The sequence below is a fragment of the Megalops cyprinoides genome, chromosome 5, assembly GCF_013368585.1.
Source record: "Megalops cyprinoides isolate fMegCyp1 chromosome 5, fMegCyp1.pri, whole genome shotgun sequence".
In the NCBI taxonomy this organism is placed as follows: Eukaryota; Metazoa; Chordata; class Actinopteri; order Elopiformes; family Megalopidae; genus Megalops; species Megalops cyprinoides.
Genome location: NC_050587.1, coordinates 20,290,231 through 20,311,277, shown reverse-complemented (window position 1 = coordinate 20,311,277; position 21,047 = coordinate 20,290,231). Strand labels below are relative to the sequence as shown.

The window sequence follows — 21,047 nt, the reverse complement described above, 5'->3', positions numbered from 1 at the left end:
TGAGTTAAAATAAGGTTCCTTACAAAAATAAATTAAGTGGCTTATGTAATGTTTTATAATAAACCTCATACTTTGTTAACATTATGGCAGAAAACAAAAAGGCAGTTGTATAATCTTTAAAGGGTGGCTTCATAACACGCCTGCTATTGTAGGACTTTCCTATTATCCAACATATGTTCAGTCATGTTCCAATGTTTCCATATGTTGACATTTGAACTGTTATCTGAAATTGTACGTCATGTATTTCCAGAGCAGTAGGAGGAATTAAACCTTAACAGTACACCAACGAATGCTGAAATAAAAACAGCAATAAAACAAAATTGAAAAAGTGTTTGAAAATGCACGTGTCAAAATATCACACTTCCTCATCAAACACCTATCAGAACTTACTTAACAACATATATAAAACAGAGATTAGGAGCTCTGGTCCGCCAAGGCTGAATGGCTTTATAGTTGTTTAGTCACCTAGATATACAGAAAAATTAGCTGTTATTCTCCAACACTTCGGGAACTGTCCAGCAGATCTTCATTTACACTGGTCTAATCCTAGCATTTACAGGCCAATCCTACAGGACAGCTTTCTATCATTACCTGCTGCTCAGAGATGAATCGCAAGAGGGGTGTGTGAGAGATATGTACCTTGATTTATACTGCTTTGCCCTCATTCAGGCTACACAGAGGGGTTAAATTTAGAGTTGAAAAATTACAAAAGGAAGGAGGCCAGCATGTTCATGGCGAGGGAAGGTCCCCAGAGGCCACCGTGTCACATCCTAGGTGTTCTGGGGACCCGGGGGAAGTGACGATGGATGCGGTTGGTGGTACACAGGTACAGCACGCATGGCAACTGTTTCCAAAACAAGGGAGGGGCTTAAAACTGCCACTTCTGGGGCCATTGAACATGAACACAACAAAAACAGAACCTCTCTTGATACAGTATATTAAAAAAAGAAAATGTTACATTTCTTTTTTTTTACTGAATCTAAGCAAAAGTTTTTTTTCCCTATTTTATAAACATGTTAGTATACCTTTAAATCCAAATGATGCACACCTGTTATGGGAGACCCATAATGCCGTTAAGACGTCTTCTGAGAATACGTTTTGTTTGAGATCATATTCGGAGTGTCTGAGAAAACCTGACTGTGGTTGGAGTGTGGTTTTTGGGACCCTCTTCTTCACGTGAAGAACCATCGTCCAGCTCTTCCCTCTCTTCTCTCAACAACAGAAAACTTGCAATCCTTGTATCTTGCTAAACAAGGACCGAACAGGCACTGCGCATATTGACTGTGACTACTTTGCTGGCCTCTAGATTTGGAACATGGCTATGTCGGCAGCTGCTCAGTTATTGAAAAAGTCGGTCAGTGAGTGAGTGAGTCGGTCAGTGAGGGACACTACCGTTTCAAGGGCTGCTTCCTCCAGTTGCACCCCAAAAATAATCTCTCACCAGTGTACATAGATGAGGGAAAAAAAAGTAGAAGCGCAAAGCTTTTAAAAGATGCAGACGTGAAGCCGAACCTAAAATAAAAGTCCATCATCAATTTTCTTTTTTCTCTTGAGAGTTTTTCAGAATTTTCAGTCCAAAGGATGGTCAAGGAATACATCTCTATTTGTATATACATGCACATGTATGTGATTGCACACTCACATATATACACAAATATATAAATATATAGATAAATTGTGGTCTCACTGCCTTTTCAGTCTGTTGCCCCTTCTCCATGTGATTCTCAAAATTACGTTCAGTCTTTCAGTCTTTTAAGGGTCTTGTGAGTAAAATGACGGTAAGATGAAACCAAAGACGGAACAGAAAGGCTTGGAGCCACTCTTCAGAGAGCTGATGAAGGCTTGATACAGCGGATTTGAGTGAGTTCCTTGATTCACTGTACACTCCACAGGGCGTCCCCAAGATGCGTCACACACTCATGGTCATGTTTGGAGAGTACTGTGGGGACACAAGAGATAAAAACCTCATAGTCACGTTTGGAGAATATTCTGGCAACATGAGGTAAAACACTCCAGGTGATGTGTGTGGAATATAGTAGTGACACAGGAGATACAATGCTCATCATCATGTTTAAAAAGTAACACAGGGAAAAATTAGAGATGAAGCACCCATGGTCATGTTTAGATAATATTGTGGTGACACAAAAGATATAATATGCTTGTGACAAAGTTTGGAAAGTACTATGAGAACACAAGAAAGAAAATCCATGTGGAAGTGACATTTAACCTGACAGAAAAGCATCTTCAGCTTGTATGGAAGCACTGCATATAACAGTATCTAACAAGTATGCCCGGACATATTCATATGTAAGTAAAAAAAACTCTGAACAGGAACATTATTAATGTAACAGACTATGAGTAGCTTATGGAAACATGAATACCAACACGGAAAAGGAATACATACTTACACGCAGGTACATACACACACACACACACTCACACGTAGAAGGAATATCCACTTACGCTTTCATTCTGAAAGGGATTGAGGAAGTTTCCACCCATCTCGCCGTCATCCCGAGGGGTTCCAGGCTGGTTGCTCATGCTCATGTTGCCAGGCGAGTTCTGTTTAGGCATGGGAAACAGTTTGAGCCAGAGAATCATGGGAAATGTAGGTCAGCTGGAACTGGACATCAGCAGACAGTGACAGCTATGAAGAATGGTCATCAAGGAGACAGACCTACATCTAAGCCAACTGCATAGATTTTATCAATAGATATTGATACTGGGCAATGAATAAGAGAATAAGAAGGGCTACGCTTTTTTTGTGAAACGCTGCAATTCTTTAAGGGTTTGTGCCGACTTACAGGGAAGTGAAACGTTTGTGTATTCATCTGGCGGTCTGGTGAAACTGCAATATGTAAGATATTTCCCCTGAAATACACATTATTATGTGCCTTTTTTCTGTCAGATCCCTCCGTTGCTGTGGGAGCGGCCCGTTCTTTGATAATGAGTGCCGGGGAGGCTTTGAAGTTACCCTGCGCTCCCCTGAGGGACAACGCGAGGCCAAGACAATAATTCATCTCCTCCGAAAATGAGCAAGGAGACGGACGGCTGCCTGCTCCTTTGCTCAGCGCGTAACAGAAGATGAAGGTGCTCGCCTATAGTTTGCCTATACAGATCAATGCATCTGGATCATATTATCCTGGTGAAATGTGTGTTAAAATGTAAAACTCCGTTTTAACATGGAGAGTGTGGAGGGTCTGTAATTCAAGGGAGAAAAACTCAATTTCTTGAGGGTCTTGTGTATGCTAGCTGTTGTGCCAACCATTTCCCCCTGACATGAGTAGTCCGGCTGCTTAATTAACATGTGCACATGTGCTCTAGCGACACTCTTAACATAATATATACTACAATCTCTCCAACATCTCAAGATGCGATGAGTCATTTACAAAACTGAAAAAAAATTGGAGCTAATTGAGCAGTTAAGAGAAGTGATTACTGCTAAAAGCAGCATACAGCACAATGCTCCTCTGGGAACTGTGTCCCACCCCTGCAGTGATTCAATCAGCTGCTTGAGGGCACAGTTAGGACCCAGCGGGCTTGGAGGCCAGGGCGGATGGCTGACAGTATAGAATCAGTGTGTACACACACACACACATACACACTGGGGATCAGTGTTAATGGACACTAGGAGTTGGTGTGAGTAGACAATAGGGATCAATGCAAATGTACAGCTGGGATCAGCGTGAATTTACACTAGGGAACAGTGAGACTGGTCAAAGGGAATCAATAAATCAATTCATAATCATTCAATCACAGTTTTGAGTTTTATTTCAAATGATAGCATCAGCATGTAAAGAAATATAGGGGGCAGTGATACCAGTTTGTAGTGCCTGTCCGTCTCCTGTGTGTCTGCACAGGTGGCTCTGGTGTCAGTCCATACAGACACACAGGACACAGTGGTATTAGACTCTTCAGAAAGGGGAAATTGGCAGCAAAGGTATTCCTCTGATCAGAGAGAGGACAGCGGTAAGGTCTGCCCAGACAGTGAGGGGATAGCGGTATCGGTCTGTACAGACAGACCGCAGACGAGGGGACACCGTCAGGACACAGTGGGGTCTGGGTGAGAGGCGCGGGCGGCAGACAGCAGACGCTGTCTGTCATTGGCTCAGCCCTCTCCCTCTGTCCAATCGCAGTCCCCTGCCAGCAGACAGCTGTGTGCTGTTTACACAGTAGCCACGCACGCTGGGCTAAGAGGCTATTCTTAGAAGCAAAGATCCTTCAAGGTTGAGCTGGCAGGTAATACGGGTTTGCCGACTGGGAACGTTGTCATATGAAGAGCTAGCTTCATCATTCCGAGTCTGTGATGAAAAGAAGCTCAAAGCAGTCCAGTTGACATGGTAAGGAGAGCACAGGGGCCCAGCTGTGCTGTCAAGCGCTTTGCTTTGCTGCTTATCAAATACCAATCGTATACGACAATTTACCTTTACTTTTAAAACAATCTGAACAGCACATGCTGATGTGCCATTTCTGTTGCAATCAGTTACTGTGATTACCATGCAGTAACTGTAAGTCCGCAGTGTTTACAGTTTCTCGAGAGGGCCCACAAGTGTATTTACTAACACTTCCATGTGGTGTTCTCCGTGATTTTATACGTACGTACACATTTCTATCCAAATCAAATCAGGCGAATGGGTCTCACCTTAGGGAGGCTGTCCATATCACCCGACCCTGGTGAGAAAAACAATGCTGAATGAGACTCTGAAATCGAGGTCCAAAATTTAAACACAGATTATCTTTTTATGACAAGTACTGCACATCATTAATTAGCCTGGTCCTACAAGCTGCTCAACTGGAGATGTTCTGATTTAAATGGGATGCATAGAGAGAGTGTAGTGTGCTGTGCGCAACTCAGAGTCTGTCAACAGCACACATTTACACTGGAACCAGCGTTGTGTTGGTATTAGTGTTATGCTAGCATGCATTTCACTGACAAAATACATGGTATCCTCAGTGTAAACAGGGCAAAAGTGAAAAATGGACTCTTTTCCTCATTACTCTATGCCTGATGGAACACAAAGCTCAAAAACATGCTCAATGAGTGAATGTTATATTTATAGATACAGAATTTGCTACTGAAAATATGCATGCACAGCTGTGAATGCCCAAAAGAGGGCGCCAAAGCACCACTAAGGTCAGCAAATTCATCCTACATGCTAAGCCCAACACAGGAAAGACCAAAACAATGACCATGAACTGGGATGTTGTTTGGAATTGAGAACGATGGGTCCATCGTGTGTGAGAAAGACTGAGATAAATATGAGACAAACAGTTTGTCCTCACTCTGATCAGGTCCACTCACATAAGAGCTAAATTAGTTTTTGCTGTCATTTGTGACCGAAGGGAAATATTGTGACGTGGCCGTCATTCTCGCCTCTCATTAGTGTACATAACACCACCTTTGCAGATTGTCAGGCGCTATTTTCAGAGACAGTTTTACACACCCTGGTGCTTTCCAGAGCCAGTCTGACACCATCCATAAGTGCTTATGGTTTAATAGCACTGCAGTGATGTCCCTCGGTAGATAAGAGAAAAGCGCTTCAACTACCCAGTTCATCAGATGACTCAGATGGCCCACTGGCCTCCCCCGCACGAACGACACACTGAACTGATTCACGCCCGCTGGGACCGGAGTCCTGCTGGCTGCGCTCCTCACGATCCTGCGCGGCGCGCGGCAGGGTGCCGGGCAGACGATGCGCGCTCGCCTGTGTCGGGACTTTCTGCTGTATCGATCGGGTTTTCACACTTCCTTCCGGGACACCCCCCTCGCCCAGTTTCTGCCCCGGTGTCTTACCTAGCGACCCGTTCATGTGGTGCGGCTCCATTCCCGGCATACCCCCCATGGGGCCGTCCGCTCCCGGGCCCATCGGGAACTGCGGGACAAGCACACGAACAAGGGGGAGTGAGGGTCAGTTGTAGCAGCTGTAGCAGGGGATGCTGGGATAGGGTACACAGACAATCATAGACACACACACACACAAACAACACACAATCTCATAAAAGCATGCCCACGAACACACACACACAAACACAAACATACACATACACACAAACATACACACACACACACACAAAGCATACCCACACACATACAAACATACACACACACATAAAGCATGCCCACACACAGACACACACACACAAAAGCATGCCCACAAACACACAGACACAGACACACACAAAGCATGCCCACAAACACACACACACACACATGCACACACACACACACAAAAGCGTGCCCACACACACACGCACAAGTCCCCGTGTTCTCCTGCCCAAAGGCTGGTGGGCAGGATGGACAGAGTGACGGCCAAATTCGGATTCGCCGCCTCCCCCGCGTGCTAACTCTCGCAAACAAATCCTATTATGAAAAACTCTGATGCCACCCCGCTGCCAGCTCCTACAGCGGGAGATTACCGCTCCACCCCCCCCCACCCCCCGCTACCCTCCACCAAATTATTCCGCTGAAATACGTGCGCCGTGTCCATCTCTTTTTAGCTGCAGAGTTCGAGGTTTCTCCCCCTCCCCCGTGCCAACGTGGGCCCCAGAGAACCCCGCCGATTAAAAAAAAAAGCAAAAAAAAAAAAACGACCAAACAGGAAATGTGCCCGGCCGCGTCTTAGTCACCGCGGCTGAGTCAGACAGAGCCCAGCAGAGGTCAGTGTGAACTCTGTCCCGGAGCAGAGTGGCCCCTGTGAGTCAGCCGCTAACGGTAAATCACACCTGGGATCGGGGAAGTGGACCGGCGTTCCTCGGAGCGCCGCACAGCTGCGAGCCCATGTGCATCCCCTACCAGAGGAGGCCACGCAGAAACCGCACCTCCGGACTGCATCAGGATCAGCGGTCGCGATTTAAGGGCAAACCGATATGCGCAGAACGAGCAGGTTTATCTGTCCGTCTGGCGCGTTGATTCTCTGCTTGAGTGCAACATCTCCACTCTGCAACCTCCCTTTGAAGTCTGCGTTGAAAGTACAGAGACTGAAACAACCAGGTTTCTTACGTTTGACCGGTTCCCTCCTGGAGGCACTGCGTTGATCACAGTGTACATGTTTTCACCAGAGTTAGTGGAGTCTGAAATGAAGGAGAGGTACATTTTTTCAATTAAAAATCTCACTGTTACAATATGGTGAATACTCCCTATAAGAGCCTATCACTTAATCTACAGCAAATAAATAAAGAGGGCAGCTAGAGACTGTTCACATGTTGTCTGTTTATCTAACTGAAGACTGAAACTTTTTTAACACCTTTTTTGAAAATGAAACCCATGAAAAGTGTTTGGCTGGACATTCTAAGCAGAAACAAAGTAAGTCTCTGACTGATATTGTTAATGATCCATTATTGATAAATGTCTTACGTGGCCAACCAAACACTTTCCCCGAGTTTCCCTAGTTCCCTCCTCCTGGCCTGTAGAACTATTACGCATCTGAAATGCACATTAACCTACCTGCTGGGCTGGGCATTATGGGAGTTCCTGGGGGGCCCCCTCCTCCGGGTGGACCCTGGAGAAAAAGGTAATGCCGTGTGAGATTTAGGCCGATAGCACAGAATAAAAACAGGCAAGCACAGGCCGGCACAGGAAACACAGGCCACTTCCTGGCAGGGGCCTGCCCTTCAGTGCCAATGACGACAAGACTTGGCAGTAGCATCAAAAAGGCTGCAGACGCGGCGGAACAGAGCAAGGCTGACAGCCTTCGGGGCGAGTTTCATTAGAGGGAGCTGCCATCGCCGCCTCTCTGTCCCAGGGCGGTCAGCAAACCTGCATTCCTGCTCTGCCCAAGCGGGACGAGAGCACGCCCCCCCCCCCCCAAATCCTTCCCTCCGTCCCGTCCCTGAGATCCCAAATCAAATTAGAGCCGCTTTTCTGCTGAGCTGGCCAGAGCCTCCCGAGCAAAGCGCGCATCAGACCGATTTCAGTAAACAGTGCTGGAACAGGCCTCGGCTGAACACTTATGCACTAAGGGGGGGGTGAACTTCTGACAAGATCCTGGTATCCTGATGCCCATCTGTGCCACGGCTTCATTCACGCCCCGTCGAACATTTCACCAGTGCCTATCCACTGGAAATAAAAACAAGCCAGTATAGGAATGGTGCGTTGCCTTGCCAGGAATTCACTTTCAGAAAAAAAATGCTTCACTAAAAAGGTGGGAGGTTAAAATGGAGGTGCGTGGTTTGATGATGTCATCCTCAATGCGGCCCACCGTGCTGACAGACGATGAGTAAACAGCCACAGCACTCCGCACTCTTTGTTTCCCCGTTCCACGGTGGTCCCCCACACCCCCCGGGCCTTTCTGCTGCCATTTATGTTTTCCTGCCCGAGCCCCTTACACCTGTGTCACATTACATTACATTATTAGCATTAAGGGAATGCTCTTACCCAGAGAGACTTACATAGGTTACAGTTTTTGACATGCTACCCATTTACACAGCTGGACGTTGACTGAGGGTTAAGTACCTTGCTCGAGCGAGGAATCGAACCGGCAGCCTTTCGGTTACGAGTCCTGCTCCTTACCACTGTGCTACACCGCCACCCCTGTGTGAAATGTTAAACGCCGCCCCTTCAGGGTAATCTGTAGCGAACGGATGGCATCTGCACTAATAAGGAGCCAAGTGTGTGCTGAAAGAGACAGGGGAAGAGTGTGTGTGTGTGTGTGTGTGTGTGTGTGTGTGTGTGTGTGTGTGTGTGTGTGTGTCTGTGGGGGAGGGGGCAGAGCGGCAACCGTCAGATGCTCAGTCCTTGGCCCCTGCGGACAGAGGTGTCCTTCCCACATCCCCCAACATCTGGCCAGCTGTTCCTCGTGCATGAATTAAGGATGCAGCTCAGCCGGCACCTACCACATAACTCCCCGGAGACGCTGAGGAGTACGGGATCTGGAGAAGGAGGGGGAGGAAGGGAGCAGAATACAGAGAGGAGGATGGGAGAGAGCGAGGGAGAGGGCGAGAGAGAGAGACGGGGGGGCGAGAAGGGGTGGGGGATACAGAGGCAGCAGAGGAAAGGGAAGGAGAGAGCGGAGTACAGAGAATCAGGAATGAGAGGGAGAGCATGGGATTGGGAGAGGGAGAGAGAGAGAGAGAGAGAGAGAGAGAGAGAGAGAGAGAGAGAGAGAGAAGAGTCAACAAAACACAAAATATAATATAAGGTAGAAATCATTGTTACAACATCCATGTATATTTCTGTTCTTGCTAATATCAGCTGCATGAGATGAATGAGCTCGGACCAGTAGCCGTTGACAGCACTTGGTACACCCATCATAGCTCATGTAAAACTCCTAACCAAGCACTGATGCTTTGAAAGAGTTATTGTGTCAGCTGACCTTAACTGGAGCCAGCAGACTGAGAGACCTATTCATTGCTGGTACAAAGGTAGTGAGATTAGCTTTATTTTGAGTCATGTCTTTTCAACACTGACATCATCTATAGCGTTGAGACATCATTAGAATGGGTGATGGCGATGTAAAGAAACAGAATCTGAAATTTAGCATTTAGTTTTTAACATGCTTTGGTGTTTATTACAGTCAAAGCCTGGACAATCACTCAATAATTCAAAAATAGTGAATGATGAAGGTGAATGGACCAAAAAACCGGATCTTTCTGTATGGGATGCCCATATCATAGACACAACATATGCACAGCACCAGCATGAATTTGAAAGTGTATCATATTAGTTGCCCTATAGGCTGTAGTTGTACAAATCTGATAGTACTGTGTCCTTGCAGACCTTGCTCTCAGCTGAGAACTGTCTCATTGTGGAACTGTACACATCCTGTCCCCGTACTGTCGCTATACTTACTGTATGCACTTTTGTAAGTCGCTTTGGATAAAAGCGTCTGCTAAATAAATAAATGTAAATGTAAATGTAAATGAATTAAAAATGTTCAACTTTCTGTGCAGTGCTACAGCTGGGAGTCCAGGGCAGTGCATTTTTGCAGTCTAGTCGAGGTGATTATTTATAGACAGATGTTATCGCCAGAGAGAGCAGTTCGGCGGCAACTGCGGTAAGTACACCCTGCTTACGTCACACACACTTCCATATTTGGGGTGGCTTACCGAGTTGGCATTGGGAGGGTTTGGCCAGGGTCTGCCTCCGGGACCCCTGGAGAGAGAAATTAAAGAGGAGGTTAATGTTTGAAACAGTCCCACTCACGTTTCCCCTGCCAGCAAGGGGAGAGACGGCACAATGTCAAACACAGAAACATTCTGTCTGTTTAGTTCGTCATCCTCTCAGCCTACAACAGGGACAACAACAGTCATGTTAAAAACCACCGTCTTAAAACAGAAGATTACATGAAATACCCTCATCCTCCTATGTGTACACACGCACACACACGTACACCATGCACACACACACACACCCACACACACACACATGCACACACGCATGCACACACACACATAGTACTTACATGTTCATTCCAGGCATTCCAGGACCCCCTAAAGCATTGATTGGGGGTCTCATTCCACCTCCATAGCCCTGTAATAGTAGGGGTAAGGTCATGAGTGGGTGGCAGTGTAGTACGCTGGTTAAGGAACAGGCCATGTAACCTAAAGGCTCCTGGTTCACTTTCCAGACACAGAACTGCAAATTTGATTCAGTAGATATCCAGCTGTTTCTATAGAGATTCCTCCACATGAGGAAGTCTGCTAAACAAATGAAATGGTGAAACAGTAGAGATGAATACAATTCAGAAAATTCCCCACCTTTTGATGGGTCATTTTTAGGAGCAAGAGAACAATGTCCGTCACATTACAATGGAAAGTGAACCAGGAAAGGTGGCTGTTTTACAGGAAGCTCTAAAACTGTTTGTTTGCTTCACATGACTTCCTTTTCCAGCGTTCCCGTCAGCCAATCACATACCTGTGGCCCAAGTGGGACCATCCCCCTTGGGGGAGTCATCCGCTGCATAGCCCCGCCCATGCCTGGATGTCCTGGCAGGAAAAAACAAAAAAAAAGAGGCATAGATAGATGTCAAGAAACATTCAAAACTATCCACAGCTTCACAGCATATATTCACAAACACTGTGTGTCCAGAACATAAAGGTATACAACACATTTGTGTCACATTGTTCAATAGTGACAGTCCTCTTACATTAGATGACTGTGCACAATCCTAAAAAAACAATAACATCTGTGTACACACAACATACATCCAACACATCTTTGACACAGAAAGGTCCCGCTCTACTATGTAGAGGAACGGTAGTCCTGTCATGTTACATGACTTAATAACATCTGTGTACACACAACATACATCCAACACATCTTTGACACAGAAAGGTCCCGCTCTACTATGTAGAGGAACGGTAGTCCTGTCATGTTACATGACTGCGCACAAACCTTGCTGCCTTGAGGGGTCCATTCCGCTGGGCAGTAAGGGCTGGTTTCCTGGGACTCCACCCAGCGCCTGCACGGGTGAGAGACAGCTCAGGGGGGGTGTGTACAGGGCTACATCTACTGCCTGAGCCAATGACAGAGCCACAGGCGCTGCAGCTGGCTGGCCTAGCACGTTACATCACAAAAAAACAGGGCACAGGCTTCCAACACGAGCCAATTAACGCCTTCCCTAAAGGAGTCTGCGGCTTCGGCTCAGCCGTGGAGGAATTGTGGGTATTCTTGCGATACCACTGACTGTGAAACAGCTAAAACCAATCGCTGCACAAACATTTGTGTGTGTCTCTAGGGCTTTCATGGTGAACAGGAAACAGAAAGATATAGTACAGACCAGGACAATCAAGGCAATACAAGGCATATGCGTCAAGGCATACTAAACATCAGAGAGACATCAATTTTGGGAGCAGGGTCCAGTTTGACATACAATTGTCTAAATATGCATGGTTAACAGAAAGGAAACCTAACATTTTAAAAAAGTTTTAAGGTTTCAAAGTTATATCAAGTACATGCGGCAACGCAAAACTCAGCGTTCTACTTTCATTTCAAAGTAAATGTGAAACAGGGTCACTCTGTCTGTAAAACTGAACAAGAACTACACTTCCCAAGAGAAACTGGGAGGCACACCATGGCCTGTACCTGATTAGGTATTCTGAGGGGAGGTCTGGGGCCGCCAGGGTAACGGGGAGACATGAAAGGCTGTGGAGACAAAACAAGACACGTGGTCGTCTTGGTTAAATGCCTGTTTCACATGAAATGACCCCTCTTTCTGTGTTCAAAGGGAATGCATTTTTCTGCAAATTGCAATTTGCAATTTCTGCAAAATTCATTTTTTTTTGTCCCCACAGTAATATGCCCAACACTTATGATACAAACCCATCCATATATCTTCTAGTTATCCACACAGTGGTCACTGTACAATTTCACTCCAAACACACTGTGAAGGTAAAACATTGACCAAGGAAAAGAGGAACACCTAAGAATGAAATTCATGCCCCCCCTGGATGGAGGCGCCCAGACTGTAAACCCACTTCCCCTGAGTAGAAAAGGATTTAAGCAAGCATTACATTTTTCCAGTACAAAGCATCACCAGTTATGCGGTCACTGAAATTAATGGAAATTGTGAAAAAACTGAAAAAAATACACCCTTCTCAAAATTAAAAGCAAAAACGCACTGTGGTTTGACAGAATAAAACCCGAAAGCTATAACGGCCCCATATGTTAGCCGTCTTAGTACTGTGGGTACCAATAAACAACGACCAAAACCAGTTAAAACATTCAAGAAACAAAGGACTCTGTGCCGAACCATGCTGTTTTTTGAACTGGGTGGGCAAGTCAACATCTCTTCTGAACTCCACCATACCCTGAAGTTAACACGCTGACGTCCAACGTTTCAGCCATTGAACTACTGCAATTCAAATCCCCAAACCACAGAGGGTGCCCCTTTGCAACTTCCCATGAAGACAAGAACCCACTGAACATGTGACAGGTTTATTTGTGCTTACATGCATCAAAAGCACTTGTGACAAGCTCTCTCCTCTTCCGTCGTTGGTCACGCAGATGTGCTGAAAGTTGAGTAGGTGGCCTTACCCTAAACCCACATCTTCTTTCCCAGCCCCTGTTTCTACCTGCCCCCTACCCCAAAGCTGAGAGGACACCACATTTTTACTGAATATCTCTGCCTCTCATATCTCCCTCTCTCAGTACAGACACAAGCAGCAACGTGCGCGCACACACACACACACACGCACTCATACACACACTTCAGTACGACAGCACACTTTCACACCCATGGAGGAAAACAGGATATAAGAACATAAGATAAAAAATAAAGATAAATAAAGAGACTCTGAGCCAACTGTTGTTATAACTGAACATTACCCATCAACCCAAGCCTGGAAAACACACATAAGCACACACAGAAAGAACCACCACAACTCATTACTGAAGTCTGTATAAGACATGTTAAGATGCGTGAAAAACAAGAGAACTGGCAGGCCTGTAACATGACCAGGCCCAATGAGTGTGGAGACCATGTATGTATATGCCTCCTTCCTCGTAACCTCAGTATATTTGTACAGTACGAACACTACGAGTCTGCATGAATAAACCTGTTTCCGAAAAATGAAGCATAAATCGTAAATCGTGTCATTAAAAAAAAGGCAACCGTGCCACACTCCTAATGCTAGGGAGGGTCGGTGGGGCTGGATGTGGGCGGGGACTGGGAGGCAGGGGGGCGGGGTCTCCAAGACAAACCCCTCTGTTATTGTGCTCAGTATTACCTGCGTGTGAGGGCCCATCATGGGGTGGCTGGGGTTGTGAGGTGGAGGCTGTGCGTGGGGTGATGGCAGTGAACCGGGTGCTCCCTATGGAGAGAAGAGGAGATCCATATGTTACACAGGCACCACTAGCGGCCCCCTTCCCGGGGACAGAGAGAGGAAGAGGAGGAGCCCCTCAGGTGGTTTGGGGTACTTGAGGGACGAGAGCAACTGTGGTTGGGGTTGGGGGTCGGGGGTCTTGGGGGGCATTTAGGCTCAGGCCCTCCTAGTGGAAAATGACTTTGCTTCCCTGGGTCGCCGGGATTTCTGTTCTTACTGGTTTATTTCTTCAAAAAAGCTCTGCTTCTCTACACTATCAAACTGAAGTTTTTGAGCAGGTGGTTTGGGACTCCAGAGGTGGGGTGTGGAATACTACACAATGAAAGCGTTTGGTCCGTGAGCTAAGAAAGAATACACAGCTCAAAACTAGGGTACTGCATATAGCCTGCTCAACACTTTTGCAGTTTTTCGCTTCTCGGAATAAAAGCACAAACTTTTCACCGGCAAACAGAAAGGTCACGGCATTATTCCATCACTGCACATGACCGCAACCCAAAGGTCAGCCCATTACCTCATGGACGCGTGTGACCGACAGTGCAAAGGTCACGCCATTACCTCATGACCACACGTGACCACAACACATCAACGCACTGATTATGTAACGGATTCACCACAGCGATTCCCGTCAATGAACGGGCCAGAGATTTCCAAAAGGGTAACAGAACTCCGCCCTGGAGGGTTTCTGTTTGCTCACTGATATACTAAGTCATGGAAAGACTGAATCACTGTTTCTGCTTCACGATAATGAGAAATACGGCCACTGCATGTTTAAACAAATGACACAACTCCGCACACAGGTTCCCCGCCTTGGTTTAAAGCGGTAAGGATCACACCGAAAACCCCAGAGAGAATGTCCCTCTCCGTTTCATTGTGTGAACAGCCTCTTGTTCATCAAAGCCGAGCAGAGAGAGAGTGGCACCCGGCAACACCCGCTCTGCACAGGAGCAGAGAAGGGCCACGCGGTGCACAGAGGGGGCAGCTTTGAACGGGAACAGACGTGTGTCAAGCTGCCACAGAGGTTTAATCTGAGCTCTGTGTGTGTGTGCGCGTGTGTGTGTGTGTGTGCGTGTGTGTGTGTGTGCGTGTGTGTGTGCGCGTGTGTGTGTGTGTGTGTGTGTGTGTGTGTGTGTGTGCGTGTGTGAGTGTGTGCCCGGCTGTCCTGCTAGCCTCTCGCATCACTGGATTGCCACGGCCTCCAGTACACAGGTCAAACAGATGCCTCCGCCCAGAGCTGGGCTTGCTACCAGAAGGTTGCAGATGCAATTCTGAGGTGGGGCGCTGCCGTTTCACGCTTTAAACATGGTACTCAGCCCCGAATTGCTCCGCTTAATATCCAGCTGCATAAATGGATAAGGTAAAAAATGTATGCTGTGTAATTCTCTCTGGATAAGGGTGTCTGCTAGGCAAATAAATAATGGGGTAAACAAGACAGACTTCGGGCTCCAGCTGCCGGTCAGAAGCTGCAGCCACAGTTAATGTGCTTTTAGACTATTTTTAGCCTTTGGCGTCAACAAGGAGTGTTCCAAAAGCTGGGGAGCAGGAGTGATGCGTGACTAGGGAACCATGGCATCTAGAGCAGGAGCGTGCTATAGCTGGATCCTCCTGTCCCTCCCCTTCCCTGGCTTTTTAGCAGTGGGCACTCAGGCTGTGTTCATTCATGACATGCCGGTTCGGGACAGCGAGGACCAGGCTCAGCCGCAAGCCTCCCCCGGATGCCGTCCTCTTGCGCCGCTCCGTCCCGTGACCCACCGCGGAGCAATTGGTTAATTAGAAAGAGGGCGGGAAGGCCAAACTCATTAGTCCGGCTGCATAATTTATCAGCAGGGCGGTAGTGGACTTCACAGAGGAGAGCGCCCGGTGACCCTGACACTCATCCCTCGGCAAGTAGGACGACAGGGGACCCCGTCAGCTTAATCACCGCGGTGAACAGACGAGCTGCCGGGCCACCAGTACCTCAGCGCAAGCAACAAAAGGCGGGCCCTCGTCCAACCCAAAGATGAGGATGCAGGAGATCTTCCTCGTGCTCCCTGACAGACCCGTCTTACCATAAGCTCAGCCCTGGCAGCCCCTTTCATCACCAGCCAAGGAGGCAAATAAATAATATACTAAAGCTGACTCATTTATCACTGTAGAAAAAAAGCAAAGCAAAAAAAAAAAAGCACAAAGGCATCTTGCGTGGATTGGAGACAGGAAGAAGACAAGGAATCAATCAGCATATAGGTTCTTTGGAAAAAAATCCCACACACAACAAAAACCCCCAAAACTACAGAAACTGTGTAAATCTCATTGCCCTTGGCTGTAAACAATTAATCAAAGTGTGAATCCCAATCTGTAGAGTTCTCCCTGGGACAGAAAAAAAAACAACTGCATGAGACTGTAGTCATCCCACACCAACACAAAAGCATCAACCGTATCCAAATCTGAACATCCACCCTCATTCTGACAGGATACTTTAATCCTTCCTATGGATCAGATTTGTTGAGATCTAAAACTGGCTGAAATTCATTTGCACGCCCCAGATCTTCAAAACTAAAATCCTAAATCCCCTTTGCACAAACATTAAACTATGCTACACAACAAGCATGTAGCCGCTAGCTGGTAACGAGCTTTCTAAAAGTTCTTGAAAAGTTGAATTTAGATGCATTAGCTGTGCACCTTTTACAAGAACACCTGCCTGTTGGATATACAGCAGGGGGTTGCCAGACAATCAACTGTCTGAGTTACTGTGTGTTGTGACACCCGATGCACCATTAATCTAAATTAAACATTTTTTTTTAGTGTGGTGGCACATTACTGTACTACATAGATTCAGGCTGTAGTACAGTTGTAGCACAACTGTATTTTATGTCTAGCAAACAAACACACAATATGAAAACAAAGCATGACCATTATCTAAAGATCGCATTCAATTTAGCCAATTCTTAATACTGTCTTGGCACATTTGTTGACAGGAAAAAATTACTATGAATTGACTGAGTGAAAACGTCACGCATACAAGTTATTGAATGACATTGTGTTATGTACCCACATTTAAAAATTTAAGAAAATTCTTTTCAGTCTCTAATCAGTTGCCAGTAATACATCTGGTAAGCATTTTCTGTCAAACTGGATCATTCTTGGCACTATGTAGTGATTTTCATTTTAGGGACATATCAGTGTCCTGTCATTTCAACGTTTAGCCACTGAACACTGGAAACAAAGTCCACAGCATACAGAAGATCAAACTGTGAATGCAATAGCTGTTAAAGAGTTTTGATCTGGCAGTGTCTCCTTTGAAGGTAGAAGCACCCACAATCTGCAAGCTGAAGGAAGTAGCCTTACCAGGGAGACTGAGGTCACTATGATACAGGAAGGCGTGGGTGGGGGCTCCATGTTTGAGAATAAACATCGAGTTAATTTGTTACTGAATGAGGGTGCTGTAAAGGCAATGGCTGCCGGTTATTGGGACTTCAGTATTTCACACCATTTTTGCATTTGTGCCTTTTACATTCACTCAGGTATCAAAACTGGCTATGACTCAAAGGCCTTTAAACTGTTTGCTAGATTGACACATTTATGGAGGCATGAGTATTCTGATATTTGGAAAACTGGAGGTGTAATGAGTGTGTGTGTGTGTGTGTTTGTGTATTTGTGTATTTGTGTGTATATATGCGGGTGTGTGTGAGTTGGAAAAATCTCTCAGATAATGATAATCAGTGCTCTTTCACACAAGCGAAGACATACACACAAATGACAACATATACAGACATATAAACCCACACACAGGCACAAAAGCATGAAGGCACAAACACACAAACACACATCCACACACATACACACACACACGCACGCACACACACGCACATGCATCCAAACACACACGCACACACGCACGCGCGCACACGCACGCACGCACGCACACGCGCACACGCACACACACACACACACACACACACACACACACACACACACACGCGCAAACGCGCACAGGCACACTGTGTGTTCCAGCTCTGCTCCCTGGGAGCGCTCGCGTGCATTGCGAAGTTCGCCTCTCATAATCTACATCAGCACGATGCCGTCTACTCCCACAGCTCCCTCCCGCTCCCTCCCCTCTCCCTTTCCATTCGGGAGCCTCCGACCGTCCAACTGGCTCAAAATAGAACAGAGCGAGCGCACACGTACGGAGGGAGGGAGGGAGGGAGGGAAACACTGAGCACGCTCCTGCATGAGCAAGAAACGGCACCGAGAAACGATGAAACGAGAAAAGATGCTCTTTTCTGTCCATTGAGCGTTCACTTTCATCAGCATCGCTTGCTCCAGATCGCACGTGTCGAACTGCACAGAACCGCGCAGTACGTCTCTCCCCTGATCATTAAACTTAAAGGTGATGGCTGCACAGAATGGCAAAGAACGGAACTGCATGCCAATGGAGACCGTACTGCTGTGCTGTTATAAATATGTGCGTTAAACGCATTGTGTTCACTTTGCACCCAGCTGAATTTGCGAGTTGGGTGTGAGAACCAGTTCTATGTAGGCTCTCACTCTTTCTGAAAGCCATTCGCATAGGATCGTGTGAAAAATGTAACAGGCTCACTCAATAGCTCCTTCATATGGGCATTCAGTGATTCTTGAACTACCGAGCAGTGTAACAGGCCTTCCCACAAGTCTTACTGATGCTGAGATCAGATGCATAGAGATTACCCTGCATACTGTATCGCAAGACAAACATTCAACAGTTCCATAGTTACCGGCTGCTGATCTCTTTGGTCAGGTTTCTGTTGGCTTTATGGCAGCCCTCCAATAATTATGCTCACTCTCAGCTTCTTGCTGGTCTTGTAGCTGCCTTTCAATTATTTAAGATTCAAGAACTCCGAACGGTTTTTCAGATTGCAGCCCTAACCCCCACTACTAAAAGGCCACCTTGAGCAGCATTCAGCGTTCTTCATCAGGCTGCCCTGTCACACTGGATAACAAGCCAGGGCCATCGCTAGACTGCACAACCCCTGATGTCTCAGCTCAAGCCACTGTGGCACAGAAGGCCCCCACCCTCTGTCCGACATCCTAAGGGTTCATTTTCAGGGGTGTTATTTATTTGCGGTAGGTTGGCCTTTCTCAGCCACAGGACAGTAACCAATCATAAACCCTGAATTGTATACAACTGCGGAGTGTGGGAGAATAAACCATTCCGCCTGATCCTTTCCAGATGGAGATGATTTGACGCATTACATCAGCAAAGCAGTATAGGCAATTGCAACAAATGGTTGCCATTCAGTTCTCCAGCCAGCAGGAGGCACTGCAGCCAGCAGATGGAAACTAGACAATGCAGGTGTTCAAATAAAGATGAATAAGAATAGTTCTTCCTTCAACAAATCAAATTTAGCATAGTCAGAGACAGAAAAATCAATAAAATATAGTATGAATCTGTACAGTGGTACAAAAATGTTGGCATTAGTTATATCTGTTACAGTTCATAGGACTTCAATGCAATAGAATATCACCAATAACCTAAACTTGAGGGTGTGTATGGTATAATCAATGCCGGAGGTGACAGCAGAAAATAAAATGCCCAGTTGTCATTTGGAAAGGATACAGGAAATTGATCTGCCTGATATGATGAAATCAGAGGGCTGCTATCATACACACATCATTTATGCTAACACTTAATGTAGTCAACAGTCACGGTACAGTGGGAACTGGAGATTACGAAACTGCAGAGTGTCATGCATCAAGATATTATGAGGTAAAATCAAAACTTCAACAAGTCATTAAAACAGGAGGAACCACCTTTAAATTAGCTGGGACAGATACTGCAGTTTACCTTAAAAACTCCTGTGAATGTGTTAATCTTTGAGCAGAGAGTTCATTCTCAGCAAGACTATGACTAGGGCAGTGGTAGGGGAGATGATATTTCCTGTCTGTTTGCCTCAAGGTATTGATCATTACAGCAGACATTTCCATCTTTGTCTGGATATCTGTCAGTCAAGTCAGCAGAGCCAGGCAGAGCGCCACCCAATTCAAGAGCTTAAGGGTTATGCAGAAAGTACAACACAAACCTACAATCTGGAAGAAGGGGTTTAAGAAACTCACTCTAATGCTCGAAGACCAATGAACCGTGTGGCTGAATTTAGCAGCCCAGTGAGAGAGTGGTTTAGGAGCTGGGCTTCCAATCCCAGGTGAATCACTTTTGTTGGAAATCTGAGCAAGGTTCTTACCTTTAAATATATGTAATACAAGTCAAACTGAATAGAGGCATCTGCTACAGAAATAATGTAAAGTTAAAAGCCTAAAGATAAAAGTAATTCATCTTAGGTATGCCCAACCACTAGGGGGCAATGTCACATGAATTTTGGTGTTCACCTCCGTGACAACCTCCTCTCAATAATTTGCCTTTTTCCTTTTCTTTCTGAATAAAAGTTAAATTCAGAGTCACTGCAAAACAAAAGAAACCTGCTGGACAAGAACAGGGATTGCATTACACCTTGAAAATTATGGACCGGGCAGGATGGAAGGGAGGGGGTCCGCTGTGTGGGAAATGCGACTGGAAGAAATTATTCAGAACCTATGCACACATATTAATGCATGATGGTTTATTCTGGATTAACAAAAAACCTGTAAGGAGTCTCGCCAACAGTTATACAGCACAGCATAAAAACTGTGGAGTCTGTAAGCTTCCATCTTCTTCCTTTGGTGTGTATGTTCTCCATGCTTTGGACTGGACACACAGTAACAATATGAAATTTAATGGTGTCCCAATGGAAACAGCCACATGCCTTCTCAGTCTCAGGCAGACATGCACAAACATATTGTAAGACCAGTTTATTCTAAAGCATTCCATAGGTCAAAATAACGTCAACATACAGGATGGAGCAAGAGAAAGCTGGAGATGCACTCTCAGGCACCGCTGTGGCATTGCTGTTGTTTGGCATAATGATTGCAACCACTCAGACCGCTGGTTTTTGCCAGAATCTGACATCACTGCGGCAGCAGGCTCAGGACACAGCGCTGCACTTGCACTTGCATTTGCACTTGCATTTGTGGACGGTTCGAAGAAACGGCTCTGACGGCTTGCAGATACATGAGGCTGAGGCAGCGCAGGTGGCTATGAGCCAACCAGAGACGAGTTACTCAGGGACATGGATGAGCACCCCTCGAGGGGACGGATGTCAGAAGAGAGACCAGAGAGAGAGGGCTCTGAAGGATCTCAACCCCTTTGATCCCCTCCATTGAGAGTGAGAAGAAGAGGTCAAGAGCTGGAACAGAGGACTGAGACAGGGGGTGAAGGTCATTATATTACATTTGGATGGCTG

The 21,047-nt window shown here is 46.2% G+C and overlaps 1 protein-coding gene across 2 annotated transcripts in view; it reads right to left on the bottom strand.

Moving 5' to 3' along the window:
• The window catches only part of ssbp2 (single-stranded DNA binding protein 2), an 87,078-nt gene continuing 66,031 nt past the window's right edge, over nt 1-21,047 (bottom strand). The window contains exons 6-18 of one of the 2 annotated variants that reach the window (XM_036528666.1): nt 13,666-13,749; nt 12,023-12,082; nt 11,333-11,399; nt 10,853-10,923; nt 10,401-10,468; nt 10,045-10,090; nt 8,833-8,868; nt 7,445-7,499; nt 7,001-7,071; nt 5,795-5,873; nt 4,643-4,671; nt 2,464-2,562; nt 1-1,939 (exon numbers count right to left, since the gene is read on the bottom strand). In XM_036528666.1, the coding sequence (XP_036384559.1) occupies nt 1,910-1,939; nt 2,464-2,562; nt 4,643-4,671; nt 5,795-5,873; nt 7,001-7,071; nt 7,445-7,499; nt 8,833-8,868; nt 10,045-10,090; nt 10,401-10,468; nt 10,853-10,923; nt 11,333-11,399; nt 12,023-12,082; nt 13,666-13,749 (795 nt within the window). In that variant the 3' untranslated portion in view covers nt 1-1,909. The remainder of the gene's footprint in view (nt 1,940-2,463; nt 2,563-4,642; nt 4,672-5,794; nt 5,874-7,000; nt 7,072-7,444; nt 7,500-8,832; nt 8,869-10,044; nt 10,091-10,400; nt 10,469-10,852; nt 10,924-11,332; nt 11,400-12,022; nt 12,083-13,665; nt 13,750-21,047) is intronic. The other variant, XM_036528667.1, reaches the window with a different exon arrangement.